Consider the following 27149-nt stretch of genomic DNA (forward strand, 5'->3'; position numbering starts at 1 on the left):
ATATCCATCATCACGCATTGCAGCAAGATCACGGAAGGTTTGAAAAGATGGCTTAGGTCCAATTTGACAGCTGATGATTTTTTGGTGCCTCCAGAGCTGAAACTGATCTTCTTTAGCCACAAGCAGGTTTTTTGGATGCAAAGTCAGATACTTTGATTCTTACTGTTCTGAAGATACTAAATGCCACAAAACCTGCAGCCACACCAGATAAAGCTCAAATTCAAGCGGTTCTGACGCCTTCCATTCAGATGCTGCGCATTTCTGTGCAAGTATTTCTGACGCTTTTGGACAAAACGGCATGAAATAGTTCTTACAGCTTAATAACAAAAGGTTGGAACCTTCTACTCACACAAACACTAGCGGATTTTCCAGGATTTTCTTTTTTCCAGCAGGGAATTTTCCCAAATCTGAAATAAAGAGAGGACAAGTTGGGTTCTCATGTTAGTTTCTGGGTTTTGACTGCTTGGCAAAGGGAGTTGTTATGGGTTTGTGTGGCGGGGTTTTGGTAGCAGCGCAGGGGCTGCAGGGGTGGCTCCTGTGAGAAGCTGCTCGAAGCTCCCTCAGCTCGGAGTCGGACCCGCCTCTGGCCCAGGCCGACGCAATCAGCGACAGTGGTAGCGCCTCTGGGATAAACTATTTCAGAAGGGGAACCTGCAGCGAGCAGGGGGATTAGGAATGTGAGAGGAACAGCTCTGCAGACACCGGGGTCGGGGGGCAGGAGGGGCACCTGAGGAGGTTGATGCCCCTGCAGCCCCTGGAGGCGAACGGTGGAGCAGAGGCCCCCCAAGATGGCCGTGGCTCCATGGGAAAGCCCGCGCTGGAGCAGCGTGTGGCTGAAGACCGGCCCGCGGAAAGGACCCACGCCAGGGAAGTTCGGGAAGAACTGAAGCCCGCGGAAAGGACCCACGCCAGGGAAGTTCGGGAAGAACTGAAGCCCGCGGAAAGGACCCACGCCAGGGAAGTTTGTGAGGAACTGCAGCCCGCGGCAAGGACGAGACCTTCCTGAAGGACAGTCTCCTGTGGGAGGGACCTCGCGGTGGAGCAGGGGACGAGCGCGGAGTCCTCCTCCCCCTGAGGAGGAAGGAGCGGCAGAGACAACCTGTGAGGAACCGACCCCAGCCCCCATTCCCCGCCGCCGGGGGAGCAGGGAGAGAAACCCGGGAGTGGAGTTGAGGCGGGAAGGAGGGAGGGGTGGGGGGCAGGTGTTCGCAGGTTTGGTTTGACTTCCTAATATCCTTGGCTTCTTTGGATTTGTAGTAAACTACATTGATTTTGTTTCTTCCCCAAGCTGAGCCTGTCTTTTGCCCGTGACCATAAGGGGTGAGTGATCTCTCCCAGTCCTTACCTCGACCCACGAGCCTGCCTTATGTTTTCTGCTCATCCCACCGTGGCCCGGGGCGGCAGGGGGAGAGGAGAGTGAGCAAGCGGCTGCGTGGTGCTTTGTTACCGGCTGGGCTTAAACCACAACAGGAGTAAGACCAGTTGTTAAGTGCAAGGTTTTCTTCCCTTCTTCAGTATTGATGGGACTATTCACTTTTGACCCTTAGCACCTTCAAAAACAGGCTCTTGTGTCATACAGATTCCTACGCATCTCCTGCTAGAAATTACTGGCGCTCCTTCAGGTAGAAGTCTGACAAGAAACATTCTTCCAAATGTGTTGCTGATGCCATTGATAATTAAATTAAATTTCAAGCACGATTTCTGCAGTTTGCACAAGCCAACGCTTAAATGGGTGGCAATTAAGGGACACTGCTTTGCCCAGCAGAGGCATTCCAATACAAATCAGGAGGAATTCACGGTCTAGAAGGCGCCATTTCTTTTCCCTAGGAAGTGAGAGACACCTGTATAGTGCAACTTTACTACATTCACCACCATGGGGGGAACAAGAGAAATCCCCTCAGACCTAGCTCTTTTCAGTGCCCAAGCAGCTCAGCATTTTGCGTGTTGCCTTCCATATTCCTGAGCAGGAGTTCGACTGGACCCCTCCAGCCACCCGGGCTGCAGAAAACGTGCAGCGCAGTCCATCCGTTGTTCCCCACATTTGAAAGACAAAGACTCGCCTCAGGCAGAGGCAGATTCTTTCTCCTTCACGTTCAACAAAACCACCAGCTCAGGAAACAGCAGGAACCGAGACCTAGCCAGTATCTGCTCACTGTACTCCAAACTCAACACTCTTCACACCTTTTGTGCTTTAAAGCCTTGCTACGGGGAAGGCTCACGCAGCCAGGATTCAGGCATCGCTCGGGTTACACAGACACACTGACATACCCAGCTCTTTCCTTGGTTTTGCTTTGGAGTGAATTTCCTCTGCGTCGTCCGGCACCAAGTTCATATATTCATCAAAGCCCTAAAAATCAGCAACAAAAGCCGTCGGTGAGCTACGTCCCCTGCGCTAAACTTCAGCAACAACGACACAAACTATCGTGAGCTGTGCTGACGTGGGCTGGACAATTAAGACTATTAATTGGAGAGGCACGAGGTCTTGCCACCCCCCATGCTAGTTTTTCCTGACAGGAAGAAACAGTTTTATCAATTTGAAGAACAACCAACAAAAACCCCAAGCCAAAGACATCCTGATACTCACAATGATGCAGCCTTCTAGCCCCATGTTCACTTGCTCAGAAAGCCACACCTGGATCCTGGACCTCTGCAAAATGATGGAGGGGGAGAGCACAACAGGAACATAAACACTCCACACAATTTTGTTCTCTCCTGTGCATTAACAACTCCTTGCTGCCGATAGCTTCGTAACACTCGAGGCAGTAACTCTCACGCGTGGTTTCGGTTACATCCTCGGTCATTTTTAAGGTGGTAGACTATTTTGGAAATACTCTCTGCCTTCACTGGCGAACACGCAACAGCACAGGCTTTAAAGACTGTCACGGAAAACATCCCTGCACACCCGACTGCAAGAGCAAACGCCTCTTACAAAGGTAACCCCTTAAGGTGAGGAGGAAAAACGCCCAACTCGGAACTAGCTGGTCTTCTCACGGATCGCAACGACAGCAAGTTCTTCAGTTCAACAGGAACCGGCTCCAAAAACCCCATCCTGAACTCGGAAAGACCCCTCCGGCGTGCCGCCCCGCTCCCCACACGGCTCTAAGGGCCCTGCGCAAGAAGCACCGGGACGTTCCTCTCACACGGGGCCGAAGCCGCGGCAGCCCGGCGGTACTCACGTTCTGCAGGTAGCGGAAGATGAGGATCTGGAGCGGAGCGTTAAGGACGCCCCACAGACAGACCACGCACCCACACCCTTCCTGCGCCAGGGTTCGTTAAAAACCCTGTTAAGTGCTGTCATGGGGAACAGCTCAACTACCGGCGAAGGCGGAGGAGCCCAGGCTACGTTTAATACAGGACCTTCAGGAGAATACGAATATAAGAGGGAAGAATAAAATATTTACAGAAACCATGGCGTACACCAAACCCCGTCTCCACGGGCAGAGCCTAGGCCGGGGACAGCGAAGGCTGACGACGGAGCAGGAGGAGGGAAGCAGCGAGGGGGAAGCCTTCCTCGCCGGGCTCTCGCGCGCTCTTCCTCTCTCCCGAAGTCTGCGCAGAAGTCTCAGCGGGAGAAAGTCCTGCAGCAGGATAAAGCGTCGGCAGCTTGGGGCTGGGTGACCCTTCTGGAGCCGGAACAGCAGTTTGCTCAGTTTTGGTTTCAGACCTTTCCTCTAGGAACTAAGACAGCACAGTGGATTATCAAAGCACGCAAGTGTTTTCTCCCAGAGAGAAAGCATTGACAATCAACTCTGACAACTGATTTTTCCTCTGCCAGCAGCAAATGCCTGAGGGCCCCCGCAGCTTCACAAATCCTCGTAGGAAGAGAAGAGACTCAAGTTCTTCAAAAATTTAAGAAAATCATTCAAAAGGTAGCTGCTAGGGAAAATGATCCCTAGTGGCAGGGTACACAATAGACCCCAGTCTCAGCTGTCTTCTGCAGGGTCACAAATTCAGACCGCACCTCTGACCTGCAGGGAAGTTCAGGACAACTGAGTGCAGATACTGCCAATTTCTACCAGTTCACCTGTGCTTTAAGACTCATTGCAAAGCCTCAGCTCGAAAAAGAATCACCTCTGGGTATCCAACAAAATAATCAGTTGCAATTTATTTATTTATTTCTTTATTTTCAGCCTTAAGACTATGCGGTTCAGATGTCCAGCATTTCAGCAAGTTCCATGAGGAGCTCATCCTCATCCTTCTCTGGGTCTGGGTCAATTATGTCTTCCAGTTTGCCTCCTGAGATTTCCCAAAGAAACTTCTCAAAGTCGTCTTCTACAGAGAAGGGGGCTTCCCAGGCCCCTGTGGAGCTCAGCTGGTGTGTCTTTACCGCTACTTGTGTGGAAGCTGAGGTCGAGCTTGTGACCTCTGACTGTGCCACAGAGTCTGCCTGGCTTCCAAGGTGCAGTTCAGGACTTGGAAGAACAAGAAAGAGAGCAAATCAGTGTATGACATTCCTTAAGCAGAGACATGTTTTCTGCAAGCCAGCTCTTAAAACGGTAGTTAATCCCTCCTACACCTCAGCCTTACACAGGGATTGTTATTCAATTAACCTGGGGCTACTTTTAGAGCCCAATGTATCAGCAGGTACATTTTGCAGTTTGGGGATTTATCCGCGAAGACACAGCATCTGGGGTCTGGCAAAGAAGGTTCCATTTTTGTAGCCAGAGGTACTTGGCCACCTTTACTAATTTGACTGCAAAAAGGTTACCAAGTCAACCTCTGCAGGCGTTCAGAAAACCCAAGAAGCCACTGAAAAGCTGTACCAACTTGCAGCATTTTCAGACAAGAATCTGAATAAGCAGTCCAGCCAGCTGCTAGAAGCTTATTCTTTCAGACAAATTTTTCCTCTGCTGGATTTTGGCATGAATTATCTCAAAACTCTAATTTTTCCACGTGTGAAAAAAACCACAACTCAGTTTCACGTGAAAGGCACACTGATCAAGAAAAAGAACAAGTTGTGGTTGTTACCTGGCTTGGGGTTTTTCTCTCCCACGTATGGAGAGGAGGCTGTCCTCTGGCAAAGCCGGAACAATGGCCTAGGAAGAAGCAAGGTGGTTTTTATGATACACAGGTCAAAGACTGCTTTGCAGATTCTTCCTCCACTGCTTCTCCTCTGGCATTGCTGAGCCCTAACCAAAATACAGAACCAGGGCACACCTGAAGAAAAGTTAGTATTCCCTTAAAGTTTACTAACGACCTTGGGTCTTCCTAAAGAACACGGCATTAATGGACGTAGCAGAGCGTTATGTAAACACTGCCATTCACCTCGTAAAAAGCAGAAAGGTACTACAAGCGTCCTGTCGACCACTTCTGGATTTAAAAGGGAACAGAGACCTGGAGAACATTTCAGTCTTCCACCTGTTCTCCAAGAGGAGCGTACAACTTGGGCATCAATTTTACTAGGGACCCACTACTGCCTCAGTCGCTGTCCTTACCACAGCTGCTTTTTTAGCTGAAGGCTCCTTCCCGTCGCCACCAGTGGCACTCAATGGCTTCACAGCCGCCACGGCAGAGGGATGACTCTCGGCTGCCTTACGTTTCAGTGGCTGCTTTGTGGGGAAGATGGCTTTCCCATCCAAAGGCTTCAGGCACACCTTCCGTTTGGCTAGAGGAAAAGGAAGAGAGAACTGATACCGTCTTGCTCTGCCTCGGGGGGAAAAAAAAACCAAACAACAAACAGGTTCTCTTAACAGTCCCACAATCCTTCTAGGTAAGTGCATTTAGCCAGCAGCTAAAGAGGACAGCTTCAGCACTCGAGCAAGAGGAATCTGGCAGGTGTTTTTAAATTAACTTTTAGGGCTGTATGAAAGCTCATGGAAAGGAAAAAGGTGAAGGCATACTTAATAGCCAGTTCTTATCTGTCTCTGTACTGGTCTGCTCAGAGGACAGTCCTAGCCTCTCCTTCAGAGACCTGGGGACTTGAACTACAAGAGAGAACAGGAAAAGTTAGGCAGACTGCATAAATCTCCATTTGGTGTTCGCATTTCGAAATGAGACCCATCACTTCACTGGGATTCAGAGCTACCTCGAGCCCTCAACCAACACGCAAAAAGAACCGTTAGAAGAAAGGACAAACAGCAAACCTAAACAGAAAATCTGTGCATCAAACCCAGATGTCTGCTCAGTAGCCGTACCTCTCTTTGCTGCTTTGTCAGCACTATCCAGAACCTCTGTCTTCTTCCCCAGCCTGTCAGCAAGGTTGCGCTTTAGCGGAAGGACACTTTTACCAGCTTCAGAAAGAGAGAAAGCAAGCAATACTTTAAGAACGTTTCTCTGGAGGAGGATTTTAGAACAGTCAGCCACAAACTTCAATGCTTCCAGGGATCTTTGCTTATATTTGTCTTTCAGCTGCTAACCAAATTTGCCACTTCTGCCGTCAACATACATCTCTGCCAAAATGTATTTTCCTCCTGCACGCAGCAAAAATACCCTTAAATATAGTTCACGTTTAGATGAGGGCACCCGAACAACGGCTCACAAAAAGCTCTTACCTGTGGAGGCTTTCCGTTTTCCCATCCTCTCGCCAAGGTTCAGTTGAATCACAGGCTCCTCCCCTAAAACAAAGAATAATCTCTTCAGTGCACACAAACCAGTAGCCAGTAAAAGCATTGTCCTTCTAGCCCACGTCCCAGCAAAAGACACTCTTCTGGTAGCCAAACAGAAACGAGTGACTACGAGTAGTAGTAGTGCCACACGTTTTTTGCCTTTCCAAGGAATTTGTGCAGATCTGAACACCACCACTTATACACAGACTCGTATCACGCTACTCTCCGCAAGTGCCACCGTCAGCCTCGTCAATGCTTCAAAAATTGGCTACTTGTATAATACCATCTTCTATAGGTCTTCCCTTTCATTACTCCCCGGGTTTTCCGGTTATCCCCTTATTTGCATACCGACACTTGTATTGACAGTAGCCTCTCTCTCTGCTGCTACTGCACTTAACCCAACCACTACTTCTGCCACATGCTGTCCACACATTAGCTCATTCACAAATCTCACTCAACTTCAGGAACATGAAAGTCCAATTAAGCACATTGGAGAGTCTGTAAGATGCTGTAATACGTGAAGAGCTACGGCTTCATGTCAGGCTGATAAAAAACACTTCTGGATCTTTTATTGCAATACAACAAACTCAGCACCTACAAATGCCAAATATTTGCAATCAAACCAGGGCCTTTAAGCATAAAAGCAGGGTTTTAATTAGAAAAGGCAGCACCAGCAGGCTAACGTGTCTGAATTATCTTAATTATTACTTAACCTTGTGGTTGAGGAGCCATGAAATGGAAACAACAGTATTCACTATAAGTAGGGGATATTAACTCACCACCTTGCTTTTTTGTTTTTTCCTTTAGTTTCTCCAATTTGATTTCTTCAAGTGTTTTTATTCCAAAATTTAAATTGTCCTCTGAAAACAGAAAATCATTAATGAAGCTGAGGCCTAAAGGCACATGTTGAAGAGCACACATCCTCAAGCTTCTTACACCTCAGAACCCTTCCAAAGTCTTCCAAATAAACCCTCTCAACACTCCCCACAAGTAAAAAAAGCCATAGAACGGATGGGCATTTTGGTAAGCAATTGGCACCCCTCCTCCCATCCTACAGAGTAAAACCTGCACTTTTAAGCGTTTTAATCCATCTACATGATATTCGATTCCTCTGTCATTAGACATGGCTTCCCACAGTGTTTGAAAGGACGCATTTGCAGGCATTTAAGCTCCACGCTGTGGCTCTATTTTGTTTTACAAAAGTCAACAAGGAGGAGTTGACCTGTCTGACCCAAGGGACATACGACATTATTAGACAGGAACGAGCTCATGGAAATAACTGACTCCATCCAGCTACCCTATGTTCTACCGTACTTTTAGAACATAGTGCTTTGGAGTTAATCGTCAAGTTCTCCTTCCAATCCATCCTACTACAGCTGCTAGAATACCTTGCTTTGTATTACCGCTGCATTTCCTAGTGGAAATTATCCGCGATCCACTAGGGGCTTCTGTTGCCGGTTGCTGGACAACTGTTTTAGTTTCACCTCCTTCTTCAGAAAGCTGGTCTGAAAGTCCAAAATAAACCTATTCAGTTAGGGAGCAGGGATTATACAAGACGTTTCATGCTTATGTAGCTCGTACAATGACGTTTCAGTCCACGGTTCACATTCTGTTCGTATTCTTAACTACAAGCAACTGTTTGTAGGAGGGTTTTTTTAAACAGCTATATTGACTTGACAAGCTCATATAAGCAAGAGCTATACCGGGGAAAAACTATTTAAGAGTCCAGACTCTCGTCCGTAGCTTTAAACGCTACACAGTTCAGGCATTCTCTCATTTATACATTCACCTCCAGTAGAAGTGCCTTCAGGAAGTAAAAAGTACCCATCTTCATCATCATCTGCAGCATTGATTACAACTGGAGGATGTGTAGGACTTGGGACCTTTTCAGAGTTTTCCACTATCATCACCCCCCTCAGCTGCGGAGAGGGATTTGACTGGACAGAAAGTTTGTTTTGCTGCAGTGACGCCTGAGCCATTTTCACAGCATCTTCTGCAGACTCAGGGGGACTTGGAAGCGTAGCTAGAGGAAGATGAGGATCATCTCTCATTTGGCCATGTAAAACTTTCACCCCAACCTTGCACTCACTGTCTAGATAGGGTAGATAAGGTACATAACCCACCTGGCTACTGAATTCAGAGTTTCCTATTCCCCACCCCTACGAACACACTAGGAACAACGGCTTCCCTTCACACACTAATCTCGCCACCCGACCATCCAGAAAGGATTACATGAGGGGAAAGCAACCTGAAGTGCAAAGATCACACAAAGCACAGAGAAGCTGAGCATGAAAGAAAAAATTACATACCAGAATTACAGTCCGTTTAGCTGAGAGCCTGCGACTGCACACTTCTCCCTACACTCATCAGTGAGCAGTTACCTGATGCCTTCTACGGCATTGTACCCACTCCTAAGTAATATTCAAAATTAATTCTTTAATGCTGAAAGAAAAAGGACCCAAGAAACTCACTTTTGCTTGGCGGGAAGAAGCGTCCGTCGACATAACGTCCTTTCGTGTGACGGAATGCACAGTTGGATTTTTGACAGCCAGCTGGTTGATTCTCCCAGTAGCAAGGAATCTCACTGCGTTTTTTCTGAAGACAGAAAGAAATAAAAGCTCATGGTAACACTCGCCTGAGATTTGCTAAGAGACATAGTTACACGTCATGCCAGAGACAGGGCTATTGCAGTGCACTGCGGAAACATCATTCCAAAGGGCAGTTATCACTGAAAGCATTTCAGGGCAGATCGACAAAGTTTGCGTAAGCTGTAACAACTACATATTATCCAGCTTTCCTGTCATTCCATTGGAGAAGATGGGCGGCTCTCACACATCAGTTCAGGGTGGGTTAAACTAAGACAACGTGCAAAATACTGGGATTTTTCAGAGGGAAAAAATGCCTTAAATTGCCTAGCTTGAATCTCTCTCAATTTACCTTTCAGAGCCTTATCTCCTTCCCATCTTCTCCCTCCCCACCCTGTGCTACCCCAAGACCTCAGAACAACGTCAGCACCTAATACAAAAATGTCTTGCTGAGATATACCTAAGAAATTGATTTTTCTTCCCCCAAATTCCTCCCACCCCCCTCCAAGTAACACAAACCAGTATCATTTTAAAGCAAGTAAAGCTATCACGTACAAGCACATTCAGTCTACCGACAGCAAGGAAAAATGCTTTCAGGGATTTCGTTTGAGAACACATCTTTAGGCAAACACTCACTTCGACTTCCATGTGTCTGAACCTGCAGCTAGTCCTGAAACAGCGACCCTCCCGCCACAGCCTGCACACTCTCTCATTGCCCAGAGCAGCCTCACAGTGGCGGAAGGAACAGCTGTCTCCCTGTAACCAAAAGGAAATCAACAAAAAGGAAATTAAAACAGTACAGCCTAAAAAATTATCCATGCTAGCAGAACTGGAAGCAGAATCTAACTGCTTATTCAGTTAACAGAAATCTGGATGTCCCCTCCCCCTCTGCCCCCTCCTCTCCTAAAAACTCCACAAGAAACCCCAAAGCAAAAGAAGCCCAAACATACCTTGTTACAGGTGGAATAGAAATAGAAGTAGCAGTCGTCTCCTTGCTTAGACATAATCGACACTCTGAGAACGAGCTCAGGTCCTAAGGGTTCGCTCTCAACAGGGACTTCCTCCAGTCCTGGCAAGAGCTGGCTTCGCTCTTTCTTGGACTGAAAGTCTCCTGATGGCTTGATCAGTCAAATCTTCTTTTTCAAAGTAACCCTAAAGAAAGGTATCAGTAGGTGAAAAAGAAGAAACAGTCCTACTCCCTGGCCTAACCTTCCAGCTTGCTGACCTGCCTTTATCCTGTACCAAAGACCAAGAAGGGAACAAAACTTTGTTTTGCACCCCAACAAACGCACGAGGGGAGTATTATTGCACCTACCTGTGGGTACTTGTGGGTTATAAAGCACAAAGTATTCCACTTGGGCAGTCTCTCTTGCTGCTCTACTTTGTGCCTTTAATCGCTTACAAAAGTATTAAAGATGCTTAACGCCCCCCCTGTTTATTACGACAGTCAGATCACAAGGAAGGCAGAGCACCAGGAACTACGTGTTCTCATCCCCCCGTCAATCTGTCAGCCTTACCCCAGCTGCAAACAGCTGCTGATGATCTACCTGCTTGTTACCGCACTCCACTAGGCTGACAGCGCCCTAGGTGTCACAAGTTACATAGACAATGCTGCGTTATGATGCGTATGCAAACCACCCATCGGGTCGTCTGAAGCACAGAACAAGCTCTTGCTAACACATCTCATCTCTGGATGAGAATCTGAAGCCAAGTTGTCCAAAGCTGAAGCAGAAGAGTCAGAATTTCCACTCTTTACATTTGTTTTAGTCAACTCTACCTGTTAAATACTGTCTGAACATACATACACATACCTGTTTATACACACACCAAGAGCGAGTGACGATAAAGTCAGCAAGAGTGATAGTAAAGATTAGAATGTGGGGCTATTTGCCACAGCAGACTGCATAAAAAGTCTCTCATTTTGAGGGAACCCGTAAAAACAAAAGATCTACAGAACAGTTTGATGAATATGCCTTCAAGGCTGATGCTTTAGAACACGAGTGATTTTAGGGCCAGCACACAAACAGGCATGCCTATGTACACGCGTACAGTATAAACGTATCTATACACACGAGCGTGCACAGCATATGTTGTATGATATCCCTATCGAGAGCAACTCTTAGCCCTAATCAGACACGCAGAGTTGCAATCAATTAACAGCAGGAAGACAGCAGATCGAGGATACAGCAAGCTTTGAGAGGCAGGGAAATGCTTCCTTTGCAAGTGGCGTGGCTGCACGGTACCAAGAATTTGGAATTACTTTGATTTTAGGAAAGAATTTGTTTTCTTTTTACATCAGAGCCAATGCTACAAGTTTGCCATCGTACGCTGTTCTCTAATCCATATATCCATCATCACGCATTGCAGCAAGATCACGGAAGGTTTGAAAAGATGGCTTAGGTCCAATTTGACAGCTGATGATTTTTTGGTGCCTCCAGAGCTGAAACTGATCTTCTTTAGCCACAAGCAGGTTTTTTGGATGCAAAGTCAGATACTTTGATTCTTACTGTTCTGAAGATACTAAATGCCACAAAACCTGCAGCCACACCAGATAAAGCTCAAATTCAAGCGGTTCTGACGCCTTCCATTCAGATGCTGCGCATTTCTGTGCAAGTATTTCTGACGCTTTTGGACAAAACGGCATGAAATAGTTCTTACAGCTTAATAACAAAAGGTTGGAACCTTCTACTCACACAAACACTAGCGGATTTTCCAGGATTTTCTTTTTTCCAGCAGGGAATTTTCCCAAATCTGAAATAAAGAGAGGACAAGTTGGGTTCTCATGTTAGTTTCTGGGTTTTGACTGCTTGGCAAAGGGAGTTGTTATGGGTTTGTGTGGCGGGGTTTTGGTAGCAGCGCAGGGGCTGCAGGGGTGGCTCCTGTGAGAAGCTGCTCGAAGCTCCCTCAGCTCGGAGTCGGACCCGCCTCTGGCCCAGGCCGACGCAATCAGCGACAGTGGTAGCGCCTCTGGGATAAACTATTTCAGAAGGGGAACCTGCAGCGAGCAGGGGGATTAGGAATGTGAGAGGAACAGCTCTGCAGACACCGGGGTCGGGGGGCAGGAGGGGCACCTGAGGAGGTTGATGCCCCTGCAGCCCCTGGAGGCGAACGGTGGAGCAGAGGCCCCCCAAGATGGCCGTGGCTCCATGGGAAAGCCCGCGCTGGAGCAGCGTGTGGCTGAAGACCGGCCCGCGGAAAGGACCCACGCCAGGGAAGTTCGGGAAGAACTGAAGCCCGCGGAAAGGACCCACGCCAGGGAAGTTCGGGAAGAACTGAAGCCCGCGGAAAGGACCCACGCCAGGGAAGTTTGTGAGGAACTGCAGCCCGCGGCAAGGACGAGACCTTCCTGAAGGACAGTCTCCTGTGGGAGGGACCTCGCGGTGGAGCAGGGGACGAGCGCGGAGTCCTCCTCCCCCTGAGGAGGAAGGAGCGGCAGAGACAACCTGTGAGGAACCGACCCCAGCCCCCATTCCCCGCCGCCGGGGGAGCAGGGAGAGAAACCCGGGAGTGGAGTTGAGGCGGGAAGGAGGGAGGGGTGGGGGGCAGGTGTTCGCAGGTTTGGTTTGACTTCCTAATATCCTTGGCTTCTTTGGATTTGTAGTAAACTACATTGATTTTGTTTCTTCCCCAAGCTGAGCCTGTCTTTTGCCCGTGACCATAAGGGGTGAGTGATCTCTCCCAGTCCTTACCTCGACCCACGAGCCTGCCTTATGTTTTCTGCTCATCCCACCGTGGCCCGGGGCGGCAGGGGGAGAGGAGAGTGAGCAAGCGGCTGCGTGGTGCTTTGTTACCGGCTGGGCTTAAACCACAACAGGAGTAAGACCAGTTGTTAAGTGCAAGGTTTTCTTCCCTTCTTCAGTATTGATGGGACTATTCACTTTTGACCCTTAGCACCTTCAAAAACAGGCTCTTGTGTCATACAGATTCCTACGCATCTCCTGCTAGAAATTACTGGCGCTCCTTCAGGTAGAAGTCTGACAAGAAACATTCTTCCAAATGTGTTGCTGATGCCATTGATAATTAAATTAAATTTCAAGCACGATTTCTGCAGTTTGCACAAGCCAACGCTTAAATGGGTGGCAATTAAGGGACACTGCTTTGCCCAGCAGAGGCATTCCAATACAAATCAGGAGGAATTCACGGTCTAGAAGGCGCCATTTCTTTTCCCTAGGAAGTGAGAGACACCTGTATAGTGCAACTTTACTACATTCACCACCATGGGGGGAACAAGAGAAATCCCCTCAGACCTAGCTCTTTTCAGTGCCCAAGCAGCTCAGCATTTTGCGTGTTGCCTTCCATATTCCTGAGCAGGAGTTCGACTGGACCCCTCCAGCCACCCGGGCTGCAGAAAACGTGCAGCGCAGTCCATCCGTTGTTCCCCACATTTGAAAGACAAAGACTCGCCTCAGGCAGAGGCAGATTCTTTCTCCTTCACGTTCAACAAAACCACCAGCTCAGGAAACAGCAGGAACCGAGACCTAGCCAGTATCTGCTCACTGTACTCCAAACTCAACACTCTTCACACCTTTTGTGCTTTAAAGCCTTGCTACGGGGAAGGCTCACGCAGCCAGGATTCAGGCATCGCTCGGGTTACACAGACACACTGACATACCCAGCTCTTTCCTTGGTTTTGCTTTGGAGTGAATTTCCTCTGCGTCGTCCGGCACCAAGTTCATATATTCATCAAAGCCCTAAAAATCAGCAACAAAAGCCGTCGGTGAGCTACGTCCCCTGCGCTAAACTTCAGCAACAACGACACAAACTATCGTGAGCTGTGCTGACGTGGGCTGGACAATTAAGACTATTAATTGGAGAGGCACGAGGTCTTGCCACCCCCCATGCTAGTTTTTCCTGACAGGAAGAAACAGTTTTATCAATTTGAAGAACAACCAACAAAAACCCCAAGCCAAAGACATCCTGATACTCACAATGATGCAGCCTTCTAGCCCCATGTTCACTTGCTCAGAAAGCCACACCTGGATCCTGGACCTCTGCAAAATGATGGAGGGGGAGAGCACAACAGGAACATAAACACTCCACACAATTTTGTTCTCTCCTGTGCATTAACAACTCCTTGCTGCCGATAGCTTCGTAACACTCGAGGCAGTAACTCTCACGCGTGGTTTCGGTTACATCCTCGGTCATTTTTAAGGTGGTAGACTATTTTGGAAATACTCTCTGCCTTCACTGGCGAACACGCAACAGCACAGGCTTTAAAGACTGTCACGGAAAACATCCCTGCACACCCAACTGCAAGAGCAAACGCCTCTTACAAAGGTAACCCCTTAAGGTGAGAAGGAAAAACGCCCAAATCGGAACTAGTTGGTCTTCTCACGGATCGCAACGACAGCAAGTTCTTCAGTTCAACAGGAACCGGCTCCAAAAACCCCATCCTGAACTCGGAAAGACCCCTCCGGCGTGCCGCCCCGCTCCCCACACGGCTCTAAGGGCCCTGCGCAAGAAGCACCGGGACGTTCCTCTCACACGGGGCCGAAGCCGCAGCAGCCCGGCGGTACTCACGTTCTGCAGGTAGCGGAAGATGAGGATCTGGAGCGGAGCGTTAAGGACGCCCCACAGACAGACCACGCACCCACACCCTTCCTGCGCCAGGGTTCGTTAAAAACCCTGTTAAGTGCTGTCATGGGGAACAGCTCAACTACCGGCGAAGGCGGAGGAGCCCAGGCTACGTTTAATACAGGACCTTCAGGAGAATACGAATATAAGAGGGAAGAATAAAATATTTACAGAAACCATGGCGTACACCAAACCCCGTCTCCACGGGCAGAGCCTAGGCCGGGGACAGCGAAGGCTGACGACGGAGCAGGAGGAGGGAAGCAGCGAGGGGGAAGCCTTCCTCGCCGGGCTCTCGCGCGCTCTTCCTCTCTCCCGAAGTCTGCGCAGAAGTCTCAGCGGGAGAAAGTCCTGCAGCAGGATAAAGCGTCGGCAGCTTGGGGCTGGGTGACCCTTCTGGAGCCGGAACAGCAGTTTGCTCAGTTTTGGTTTCAGACCTTTCCTCTAGGAACTAAGACAGCACAGTGGATTATCAAAGCACGCAAGTGTTTTCTCCCAGAGAGAAAGCATTGACAATCAACTCTGACAACTGATTTTTCCTCTGCCAGCAGCAAATGCCTGAGGGCCCCCGCAGCTTCACAAATCCTCGTAGGAAGAGAAGAGACTCAAGTTCTTCAAAAATTTAAGAAAATCATTCAAAAGGTAGCTGCTAGGGAAAATGATCCCTAGTGGCAGGGTACACAATAGACCCCAGTCTCAGCTGTCTTCTGCAGGGTCACAAATTCAGACCGCACCTCTGACCTGCAGGGAAGTTCAGGACAACTGAGTGCAGATACTGCCAATTTCTACCAGTTCACCTGTGCTTTAAGACTCATTGCAAAGCCTCAGCTCGAAAAAGAATCACCTCTGGGTATCCAACAAAATAATCAGTTGCAATTTATTTATTTATTTCTTTATTTTCAGCCTTAAGACTATGCGGTTCAGATGTCCAGCATTTCAGCAAGTTCCATGAGGAGCTCATCCTCATCCTTCTCTGGGTCTGGGTCAATTATGTCTTCCAGTTTGCCTCCTGAGATTTCCCAAAGAAACTTCTCAAAGTCGTCTTCTACAGAGAAGGGGGCTTCCCAGGCCCCTGTGGAGCTCAGCTGGTGTGTCTTTACCGCTACTTGTGTGGAAGCTGAGGTCGAGCTTGTGACCTCTGACTGTGCCACAGAGTCTGCCTGGCTTCCAAGGTGCAGTTCAGGACTTGGAAGAACAAGAAAGAGAGCAAATCAGTGTATGACATTCCTTAAGCAGAGACATGTTTTCTGCAAGCCAGCTCTTAAAACGGTAGTTAATCCCTCCTACACCTCAGCCTTACACAGGGATTGTTATTCAATTAACCTGGGGCTACTTTTAGAGCCCAATGTATCAGCAGGTACATTTTGCAGTTTGGGGATTTATCCGCGAAGACACAGCATCTGGGGTCTGGCAAAGAAGGTTCCATTTTTGTAGCCAGAGGTACTTGGCCACCTTTACTAATTTGACTGCAAAAAGGTTACCAAGTCAACCTCTGCAGGCGTTCAGAAAACCCAAGAAGCCACTGAAAAGCTGTACCAACTTGCAGCATTTTCAGACAAGAATCTGAATAAGCAGTCCAGCCAGCTGCTAGAAGCTTATTCTTTCAGACAAATTTTTCCTCTGCTGGATTTTGGCATGAATTATCTCAAAACTCTAATTTTTCCACGTGTGAAAAAAACCACAACTCAGTTTCACGTGAAAGGCACACTGATCAAGAAAAAGAACAAGTTGTGGTTGTTACCTGGCTTGGGGTTTTTCTCTCCCACGTATGGAGAGGAGGCTGTCCTCTGGCAAAGCCGGAACAATGGCCTAGGAAGAAGCAAGGTGGTTTTTATGATACACAGGTCAAAGACTGCTTTGCAGATTCTTCCTCCACTGCTTCTCCTCTGGCATTGCTGAGCCCTAACCAAAATACAGAACCAGGGCACACCTGAAGAAAAGTTAGTATTCCCTTAAAGTTTACTAACGACCTTGGGTCTTCCTAAAGAACACGGCATTAATGGACGTAGCAGAGCGTTATGTAAACACTGCCATTCACCTCGTAAAAAGCAGAAAGGTACTACAAGCGTCCTGTCGACCACTTCTGGATTTAAAAGGGAACAGAGACCCGGAGAACATTTCAGTCTTCCACCTGTTCTCCAAGAGGAGCGTACAACTTGGGCATCAATTTTACTAGGGACCCACTACTGCCTCAGTCGCTGTCCTTACCACAGCTGCTTTTTTAGCTGAAGGCTCCTTCCCGTCGCCACCAGTGGCACTCAATGGCTTCACAGCCGCCACGGCAGAGGGATGACTCTCGGCTGCCTTACGTTTCAGTGGCTGCTTTGTGGGGAAGGTGGCTTTCCCATCCAAAGGCTTCAGGCACACCTTCCGTTTGGCTAGAGGAAAAGGAAGAGAGAACTGATACCGTCTTGCTCTGCCTCAGGGGAAAAAAAAAACCAAACAACAAACAGGTTCTCTTAACAGTCCCACAATCCTTCTAGGTAAGTGCATTTAGCCAGCAGCTAAAGAGGACAGCTTCAGCACTCGAGCAAGAGGAATCAGGCAGGTGTTTTTAAATTAACTTTTAGGGCTGTATGAAAGCTCATGGAAAGGAAAAAGGTGAAGGCATACTTAATAGCCAGTTCTTATCTGTCTCTGTACTGGTCTGCTCAGAGGACAGTCCTAGCCTCTCCTTCAGAGACCTGGGGACTTGAACTACAAGAGAGAACAGGAAAAGTTAGGCAGACTGCATAAATCTCCATTTGGTGTTCGCATTTCGAAATGAGACCCATCACTTCACTGGGATTCAGAGCTACCTCGAGCCCTCAACCAACACGCAAAAAGAACCGTTAGAAGAAAGGACAAACAGCAAACCTAAACAGAAAATCTGTGCATCAAACCCAGATGTCTGCTCAGTAGCCGTACCTCTCTTTGCTGCTTTGTCAGCACTATCCAGAACCTCTGTCTTCTTCCCCAGCCTGTCAGCAAGGTTGCGCTTTAGCGGAAGGACACTTTTACCAGCTTCACAAAGAGAGAAAACAAGCAATACTTTAAGAACGTTTCTCTGGAGGAGGATTTTAGAACAGTCAGCCACAAACTTCAATGCTTCCAGGGATCTTTGCTTATATTTGTCTTTCAGCTGCTAACCAAATTTGCCACTTCTGCCGTCAATACACATCTCTGCCAAAATGTATTTTCCTCCTGCACGCAGCAAAAATACCCTTAAATATAGTTCACGTTTAGATGAGGACACCCGAACAACGGCTCACAAAAAGCTCTTACCTGTGGAGGCTTTCCGTTTTCCCATCCTCTCGCCAAGGTTCAGTTGAATCACAGGCTCCTCCCCTAAAACAAAGAATAATCTCTTCAGTGCACACAAACCAGTAGCCAGTAAAAGCATTGTCCTTCTAGCCCACGTCCCAGCAAAAGACACTCTTCTGGTAGCCAAACCACAGAAACGAGTGACTACGAGTAGTAGTAGTGCCACACGTTTTTTGCCTTTCCAAGGAATTTGTGCAGATCTGAACACCACCACTTATACACAGACTCGTATCACGCTACTCTCCGCAAGTGCCACCGTCAGCCTCGTCAATGCTTCAGAAATTGGCTACTTGTATAATACCATCTTCTATAGGTCTTCCCTTTCATTACTCCCCGGGTTTTCCAGTTATCCCCTTATTTGCATACGGACACTTGTATTGACAAACCACTTCTGGATCTTTTATTGCAATACGACAAACTCAGCACCTACAAATGCCAAATATTTGCAATCAAACCAGGGCCTTTAAGCATAAAAGCAGGGTTTTAATTAGAAAAGGCAGCACCAGCAGGCTAACGTGTCTGAATTACCTTAATTATTACTTAACCTTTCGGTTGAGGAGCCATGAAATGGAAACAATAGCATTGGCTATTACCTTGCTTTGTAGACAGAGTCACAGTTCTCACTACCGTCCGTACAATTTCCTTTTCTGGCACAGGAACAGCCCGAGATTGGAGCGGAGGAACAGAAACTCCTGAAGGACCTTCTGATCAGAGCAAGCAAAACATAAGGATGTTTAGGGAAAAAAATAAAACCAACAAAAAACCAACCAACCAACCAACCAAAACAGAAGAACTATCACAAAGACCAAAGACATTAGTTATCCATTACTGTCAAACACACAATGACCACTGCATGTAAATAAGAGAAATGAGCAATTTCCCTCTGATTTGCCCTTGGAATTCCAATCTAGAATATCAGCTGTTTGAGTTTAAGAAAACAGACTGCATGCCAAAGTAGCTCAAGGCCTGCAACTAAGCATGGAAGTCTGTCCCTCAAGCAGCTCTCAGCTGCATACACCTCCCAGTCTGAACCCAACAGCCCCCCAAAATTTCCTTTCTCGTGCCAAGAATTGTATTCACCAGTGCATAGCCAGCTATCCAGGTAGTATCAGAAGCTTAAAAACAAAAACAAAAAAAACAAAAGGATGAAGGTGAACAGAAGGCAGAAGGATAAGAAAGTAAGGGATATTAACTCACCACCTTGGTTTTTTGTTTTTTCCTTTAGTTTCTTCAATTTGATTTCTTTAACTGTTTTTATTCCAAAATTTAAATTGTCCTCTGAAAACAGAAAATCATTAATGAAGCTGAGGCCTAAAGGCACATGTTGAAGAGCACGCTTCCTCAAGCTTCTTACAGCTCAGAACCCTTCCAAAGTCTTCCAAATAAACCCTCTCAACACTCCCCACAAGTAAAAAAAGCCATAGAACGGATGGGCATTTTGGTAAGCAATTGGCACCCCTCCTCCCATCCTACAGAGTAAAACCTGCACTTTTAAGCGTTTTAATCCATCTACATGATATTAGATTCCTCCGTCATTAGACATGGCTTCCCACAGTGTTTGAAAGGACACACTTGCAGGCTTTTAAACTCCACGCTGTGGCTCTATTTTGTTTTACAAAAGTCAACAAGGAGGAGTTGACCTGTCTGACCCAAGGGACATACGACATTATTAGACAGGAACGAGCCCATGGAAATAACTAACTCCATCCAGCTACCCTATGTTCTACCGTACTTTTAGAACATAGTGCTTTGGAGTTAATCGTCAAGTTCTCCTTCCAATCCATCCTACTACAGCTGCTAGAATACCTTGCTTTGTATTAGCGCTGCATTTCCTAGTGGAAATTATCCGCGATCCACTAGGGGCTTCTGTTGCCGGTTGCTGGACAGCTGTTTTAGTTTCACCTCCTTCTTCAGAAAGCTGGTCTGAAAGTCCAAAATAAACCTATTCAGTTAGGGAGCAGGGATTATACAAGATGTTTCACGCTTATGTAGCTCGTACAATGACGTTTCAGTCCACGGTTCACATTCTGTTCGTATTCTTAACTACAAGCAACTGTTTGTAGGAGGGTTTTTTTTAAACAGCTATATTGACTTGACAAGCTCATATAAGCAAGAGCTATACCGGGGAAAAACTATTTAAGAGTCCAGACTCTCGTCTGTAGCTTTAAACGCTACACAGTTCAGGCATTCTGTCATTTATACATTCACCTCCAGTAGAAATGCCTTCAGGAAGTAAAAAGTACCCATCTTCATCATCATCTGCAGCATTGATTACAACTGGAGGATGCGTAGGACTTGGGACCTTTTCAGAGTTTTCCGCTTTCATCACCCCCCTCAGCGGCGGAGAGGGATTTGACTGGACAGAAAGTTTGTTTTGCTGCAGTGACGCCTGAGCCATTTTCACAGCATCTTCTGCAGACTCAGGGGGACTTGGAAGCGTAGCTAGAGGAAGACGAGGATCATCTCTCATTTGGCCATGTAAAACTTTCACCTCAACCTTGCACTCACTGTCTAGATAGGGTAGATAAGGTACATAACCCACCTGGCTACTGAATTCAGAGTTTCCTATTCCCCACCCCTACGAACACACTAGGAACAACGGCTTCCCTTCACACACTAATCTCGCCACCCGACCATCCAGAAAGGATTAAATGAAGGGAAAGCAACCTGAAGTGCAAAGATCACACAAAGCACAGAGAAGCTGAGCATGAAAGAAAAAATTACATACCAGAATTACAGTCCGTTTAGCTGAGAGCCTGCGACTGCACACTTCTCCCTACACTCATCAGTGAGCAGTTACCTGATGCCTTCTACGGCATTGTACCCACTCCTAAGTAATATTCAAAATTAATTCTTTAATGCTGAAAGAAAAAGGACCCAAGAAACTCACTTTTGCTTGGCGGGAAGAAGCGTCCGTCGACATAACGTCCTTTCGTGTGACGGAACGCGCAGTTGGATTTTTGACAGCCAGCTGGTTGATTCTCCCAGTAGCAAGGAATCTCACTGCGTTTTTTCTGAAGACAGAAAGAAATAAAAGCTCATGGTAACACTCGCCTGAGATTTGCTAAGAGACATAGTTACACGTCATGCCAGAGACAGGGCTATTGCAGTGCACTGCGGAAACATCATTCCAAAGGGCAGTTATCACTGAAAGCATTTCAGGGCAGATCGACAAAGTTTGCGTAAGCTGTAACAACTACATATTATCTAGCTTTCCTGTCATTCCGTTGGAGAAGATGGGCGGCTCTCACACACCAGTTCAGGGTGGGTTAAACTAAGACAACGTGCAAAATACTGGGATTATTCAGAGGGAAAAAATGCCTTAAATTGCCTAGCTTGAATCTCTCTCAATTTACCTTTCAGAGCCTTATCTCCTTCCCATCTTCTCCCTCCCCACCCTGTGCTACCCCAAGACCTCAGAACAACGTCAGCACCTAATACAAAAATGTCTTGCTGAGATATACCTAAGAAATTGATTTTTCTTCCCCCAAATTCCTCCCACCCCCCTCCAAGTAACACAAACCAGTATCATTTTAAAGCAAGTAAAGCTATCACGTACAAGCACATTCAGTCTACCGACAGCAAGGAAAAATGCTTTCAGGGATTTCGTTTGAGAACACATCTTTAGGCAAACACTCACTTCGACTTCCATGTGTCTGAACCTGCAGCTAGTCCTGAAACAGCGACCCTCCCGCCACAGCCTGCACACTCTCTCATTGCCCAGAGCAGCCTCACAGTGGCGGAAGGAACAGCTGTCTCCCTGTAACCAAAAGGAAATCAACAAAAAGGAAATTAAAACAGTACAGCCTAAAAAATTATCCATGCTAGCAGAACTGGAAGCAGAATCTAACTGCTTATTCAGTTAACAGAAATCTGGATGTCCCCTCCCCCTCTGCCCCCTCCTCTCCTAAAAACTCAACAAGAAACCCCAAAGCAAAAGAAGCCCAAACATACCTTGTTACAGGTGGAATAGAAATAGAAGTAGCAGTCGTCTCCTTGCTTAGACATAATCGACACTCTGAGAACGAGCTCAGGTCCTAAGGGTTCGCTCTCAACAGGGACTTCCTCCAGTCCTGGCAAGAGCTGGCTTCGCTCTTTCTTGGACTGAAAGTCAATGCTTGATCAGTCAAATCTTCTTTTTCAAAGTAACCCTAAAGAAAGGTATCAGTAGGTGAAAAAAAAGAAACAGTCCTACTCCCTGGCCTAACCTTCCAGCTTGCTGACCTGCCTTTATCCTGTACCAAAGACCAAGAAGGGAACAAAACTTTGTTTTGCACCCCAACAAACGCACGAGGGGAGTATTATTGCACCTACCTGTGGGTACTTGTGGGTTATAAAGCACAAAGTATTCCACTTGGGCAGTCTCTCTTGCTGCTCTACTTTGTGCCTTTAATCGCTTACAAAAGTATTAAAGATGCTTAACGCCCCCCCTGTTTATTACGACAGTCAGATCACAAGGAAGGCAGAGCACCAGGAACTACGTGTTCTCATCCCCCCTGTCAATCCGTCAGCCTTACCCCAGCTGCAAACAGCTGATGATGATCTACCTGCTTGTTACCGCACTCCACTAGGCTGACAGCGCCCTAGGTGTCACAAGTTACATAGACAATGCTGCGTTATGATGCGTATGCAAACCACCCATCGGGTCGTCTGAAGCACAGAACAAGCTCTTGCTAACACATCTCATCTCTGGATGAGAATCTGAAGCCAAGTTGTCCAAAGCTGAAGCAGAAGAGTCAGAATTTCCACTCTTTACATTTGTTTTAGTCAACTCTACCTGTTAAATACTGTCTAAACATGGACTGGGGGCATGTTCCGAGACTGGCGGTTACAGCACTCAAGACCCTCTCAGAGCAACAACCGCAAGGTTGCCAGCCAAGAAAGCAAAGCTTAAAGCAGATGATTGTCTCAGCTTCCTCTGCCCCTGAGTCGGGGTCACCTTTCCTCGTGATCCGAGAGTCACAGCCCTCACTTACCGCAGCCATGGGGCACAGCTGCCCCTTGCTGGCTGGAGCAACTCTATTTGAAGATGTGCCACTTCGGGGACCTGAATTAGGACATCCTTCCTTAAAATGAGAGGCAAATCAGTCTGTTCCTGAAAGGGCTGATTGGCCTGGTGTTTCTCTAACTGTCAAAGAATAACCCTCATCTGAAGCACTCATCAGGTCACACACTGCTTCACTACAGATCTCTCTTTAGCTTGACACATCAAGTTTGTCTCTGCAGGAGAAGGAATTCTTCAAAGCAACCTTTACAGCAGCAATCTAGTAAAGTGGCCAAGACAAAGCGTTCAGACCCGAGCGCACCACTCCGGAGGAAATCAGTTTCAACCCTAAAATATTTCACCCATCTCCCAGTCCAAAAGCGACAGCGACACCTTTCATCTCAAAGTCTTTCCACACGTTCTGCAAAGCTGGATGGACGTGACCGATGGCAGCGCTTGACTAAGAACTGCAGCTCCCCACTGGCCTCCACCTGCAGGCCAACAACCTTGCACCCATCAGACATCTGGCACCACTGGAATCAGCTGAGAAGAGACCCACTCTCCCTCCCCGGGGGATGCTGCTCCACCTTCTGCTTGTTTAAAGTCACTTTAACCTAAAAGGTAGAGAGAGGTTCGCTGAGCAGCCGTTTCCTGCTTCAAGTGATCCTGTACAAGATCGTTTGGATGCTGGAGTCCCTGAAGAACTAGCAGAATGAGCAAGAAAATCACTTAAGTACCTGCTGACCTGCTCTCAGTGCCCCTGTGCTCAAAGTCCGGAATCATTAATTTCAAAATATACACGAAACACGGCAGCTGGCACCTAGCACTGTGCGCACAATGCTGGCAGTGCTGTTGGAAGCTGGAAAGTCGGGGGCAGGGGATTAAGGGAAAGCCACACATCAGTTTGGTAACTTGGTTCTTGTAGGACACTTCCTACTGCAGAAGTTTTAGCACAGCCAGTGGGAGGGAGCTGCCTGTTTTCCACAAGGGGACTTCTGCCGGCGCAGTCTGTGTATCAAAAGATATCTTTGGGCCTGCACTGTCAAGTAGTCTGTGGGTGGTTCAGGGTCCGGGTATCAACAGTTCAATCCATACTTCTGTGTTGTGCTTTCTCCAAAGCCGTGACAAATTTTCCTTTTACACTGTTGTACAGTCACGTTATAGATGGGAACTGACTCTCTTAGTGCCACAACCTGTATGAGCTTGTAATATGCTGGCATTGAAAAAAAAGTGTCTTCAGTAATCAATTTTATAATAGCTCTGTTGACCTGTTATTTAAGTGCATTCTCCTATCCGAGCTCCTTCACAGCAGTATGTAGTTGACAGTCTGAATCCCATGCTTAAGACTCATGTCCTTTCTCCTACCAAGCACCTGCTCAGTAGGCAAAGATGGACCGGGAACACCCAAGCCTGGAGATGTTCAACCACAACTGGCTCTAAGCCTATACGTTGAAAAGAAATAGCTCAATACGTCACCTTGACGAGGCAAAAATTCACGTGGAACCATAGAAAAATCTAGAAGTGCTTCCTCAGCTTCAGGTTACCAACAGCACCATCACATTTAGGCCCTGGCCCAGCGTGCAGGGCATGTGGTCTGCAAGCGTTGCTGCAACATGGAAGTGCCAAAGCAAGTCCCTGCTCTGCCCTGCCCAACACGCTTTTTAAACATTGCAAGGAGCCTGCCAGGTATACTGAGGGTCAACTGAGAAGTTCCAGACAACAGATGTGTTTCTATTGATTTCTGGCTTTGGACAGTATCGCTTGCACGAAGAAAACTCCCTCTACCTTCTCCAGATGCTCCAGAATCCACTACTGCTGCAGCTGCAACGACCCACGTCTATGGCAAATCTCTTTGACAGCTCTTGTTTACCCAGGCACAGTTGCAGTTCCCTCCTCCTCTTCTTCCAGCTGAAAAACCAGCCCGCTGGCTCTGCCACACTGTCACTGCCCACGTGAGAGCTGGGAACATACGTCAAACTACCACTGTTAAAACCCCTGTCCGGGGAGACGGCTGACACAGACACGTTACAGGCACATTCACCCTCCCCTACAGCACTTACAGACTCAGTGTCCCCACATGAGTACCTGGCTTGCCACAGCTCATTTTTTTTTGTTTGTTTATTCTGGATATGGCACACCAGGCAAACCATAGATCCAAAGTTCCACACGATGCAACTCTTTGCTCTTCTTCCAGGCAACAGTACTTGCTTCAACATACTGCATTCAGTAACGAAGCTCTCTCCATCTTGCTCAGTGCCAACAGGCATGACTGCAACACACGCAGCTGTAGCACTACCTGCACATCCCAAATCCTCAACAAATTTTTAGATAGCACCAATTTTTAACATAGTGGCTTTCCCTTAACACATAACCCCTTCTTTCTCGTATTTTTAGCGGGCGGCTCTCCTCTATCGCTCTCTCTGTCCACCAGCTTTTCCTCCTCCGTGTCCAAATGCGCATCGGGAATCAATTCCAAACTAAGGGGACTACTAGAGCTGCTGCATTTACTGTTGGGCGAGACAGGCATACTTAAATAAGACACACTCATTCTTTTTCTATTTCGGAAATCAATGCTGGGGCCTGGCAGCAATTTACTACGACGATTCAGCTTCCTCACTGAAGCATTTTAGTAAGTCTCACAAAGAGACCATTTGCAGCCATTTAGAAGGGTGCCATTTTAGATGAGAAGCGACAGAACAAGGAAGTTTTCTCTAGACTACCTTTCCCCCTGAAACACCCAGCCACCCAGAAACAAATTCAGCCTATCTGTTCAGCGTGATCAGTTGAATCACTGATGACTCCTGAGCTCGCTGTTTCAACAGCACTCTGTCCCCACCAAGAGCCCAAACATGTCACTTAGCACAGGCTGCTGTTTATCCTCACCAGCAGGTGGTAAATATTAAATACCGCCACACAGGTGGCTCCCTGCTTCAACTCAGAGATGACACAGCAAGTGTCAGAATTGTTCAGGGCCACCTGCCTTAGACGTAGCTGGGAGGAGTTCGACTGGACCCCTCCAGCCACCCGGGCTGCAGAAAACGTGCAGCGCAGTCCATCCGTTGTTCCCCACATTTGAAAGACAAAGACTCGCCTCAGGCAGAGGCAGATTCTTTCTCCTTCACGTTCAACAAAACCACCAGCTCAGGAAACAGCAGGAACCGAGACCTAGCCAGTATCTGCTCACTGTACTCCAAACTCAACACTCTTCACACCTTTTGTGCTTTAAAGCCTTGCTACGGGGAAGGCTCACGCAGCCAGGATTCAGGCATCGCTCGGGTTACACAGACACACTGACATACCCAGCTCTTTCCTTGGTTTTGCTTTGGAGTGAATTTCCTCTGCGTCGTCCGGCACCAAGTTCATATATTCATCAAAGCCCTAAAAATCAGCAACAAAAGCCGTCGGTGAGCTACGTCCCCTGCGCTAAACTTCAGCAACAACGACACAAACTATCGTGAGCTGTGCTGACGTGGGCTGGACAATTAAGACTATTAATTGGAGAGGCACGAGGTCTTGCCACCCCCCATGCTAGTTTTTCCTGACAGGAAGAAACAGTTTTATCAATTTGAAGAACAACCAACAAAAACCCCAAGCCAAAGACATCCTGATACTCACAATGATGCAGCCTTCTAGCCCCATGTTCACTTGCTCAGAAAGCCACACCTGGATCCTGGACCTCTGCAAAATGATGGAGGGGGAGAGCACAACAGGAACATAAACACTCCACACAATTTTGTTCTCTCCTGTGCATTAACAACTCCTTGCTGCCGATAGCTTCGTAACACTCGAGGCAGTAACTCTCACGCGTGGTTTCGGTTACATCCTCGGTCATTTTTAAGGTGGTAGACTATTTTGGAAATACTCTCTGCCTTCACTGGCGGACACGCAACAGCACAGGCTTTAAAGACTGTCACGGAAAACATCCCTGCACACCCGACTGCAAGAGCAAACGCCTCTTACAAAGGTAACCCCTTAAGGTGAGGAGGAAAAACGCCCAACTCGGAACTAGCTGGTCTTCTCACGGATCGCAACGACGGCAAGTTCTTCAGTTCAACAGGAACCGGCTCCAAAAACCCCATCCTGAACTCGGAAAGACCCATCCGGCGTGCCGCCCCGCTCCCCACACGGCTCTAAGGGCCCTGCGCAAGAAGCACCGGGACG

At 47.6% G+C, this 27149-nt stretch overlaps 1 protein-coding gene across 1 annotated transcript; it reads right to left on the reverse strand.

The window, feature by feature from the left end:
- Positions 1-15633: 15633 nt before the first annotated feature.
- Positions 15634-22012, reverse strand: LOC128154242 (zinc finger CCCH domain-containing protein 11A-like; the record flags this gene model as incomplete). The annotated part of the gene is made up of 13 exons (XM_052814506.1): positions 21959-22012; positions 21645-21764; positions 20895-21018; positions 20228-20446; positions 19811-19927; positions 19202-19282; positions 18598-18708; positions 17966-18028; positions 17609-17704; positions 17358-17398; positions 16910-17074; positions 16443-16510; positions 15634-15886 (listed from the first exon to the last, which is right to left on the reverse strand). Coding segments are annotated over exons 1-13 (1512 nt in total), but the record flags the coding sequence as incomplete, so codon positions are not given.
- Positions 22013-27149: the final 5137 nt, after the last annotated feature.

Source organism: Harpia harpyja, chromosome 19 (genome assembly GCF_026419915.1).
Source record: "Harpia harpyja isolate bHarHar1 chromosome 19, bHarHar1 primary haplotype, whole genome shotgun sequence".
NCBI classification, from domain to species: Eukaryota; Metazoa; Chordata; class Aves; order Accipitriformes; family Accipitridae; genus Harpia; species Harpia harpyja.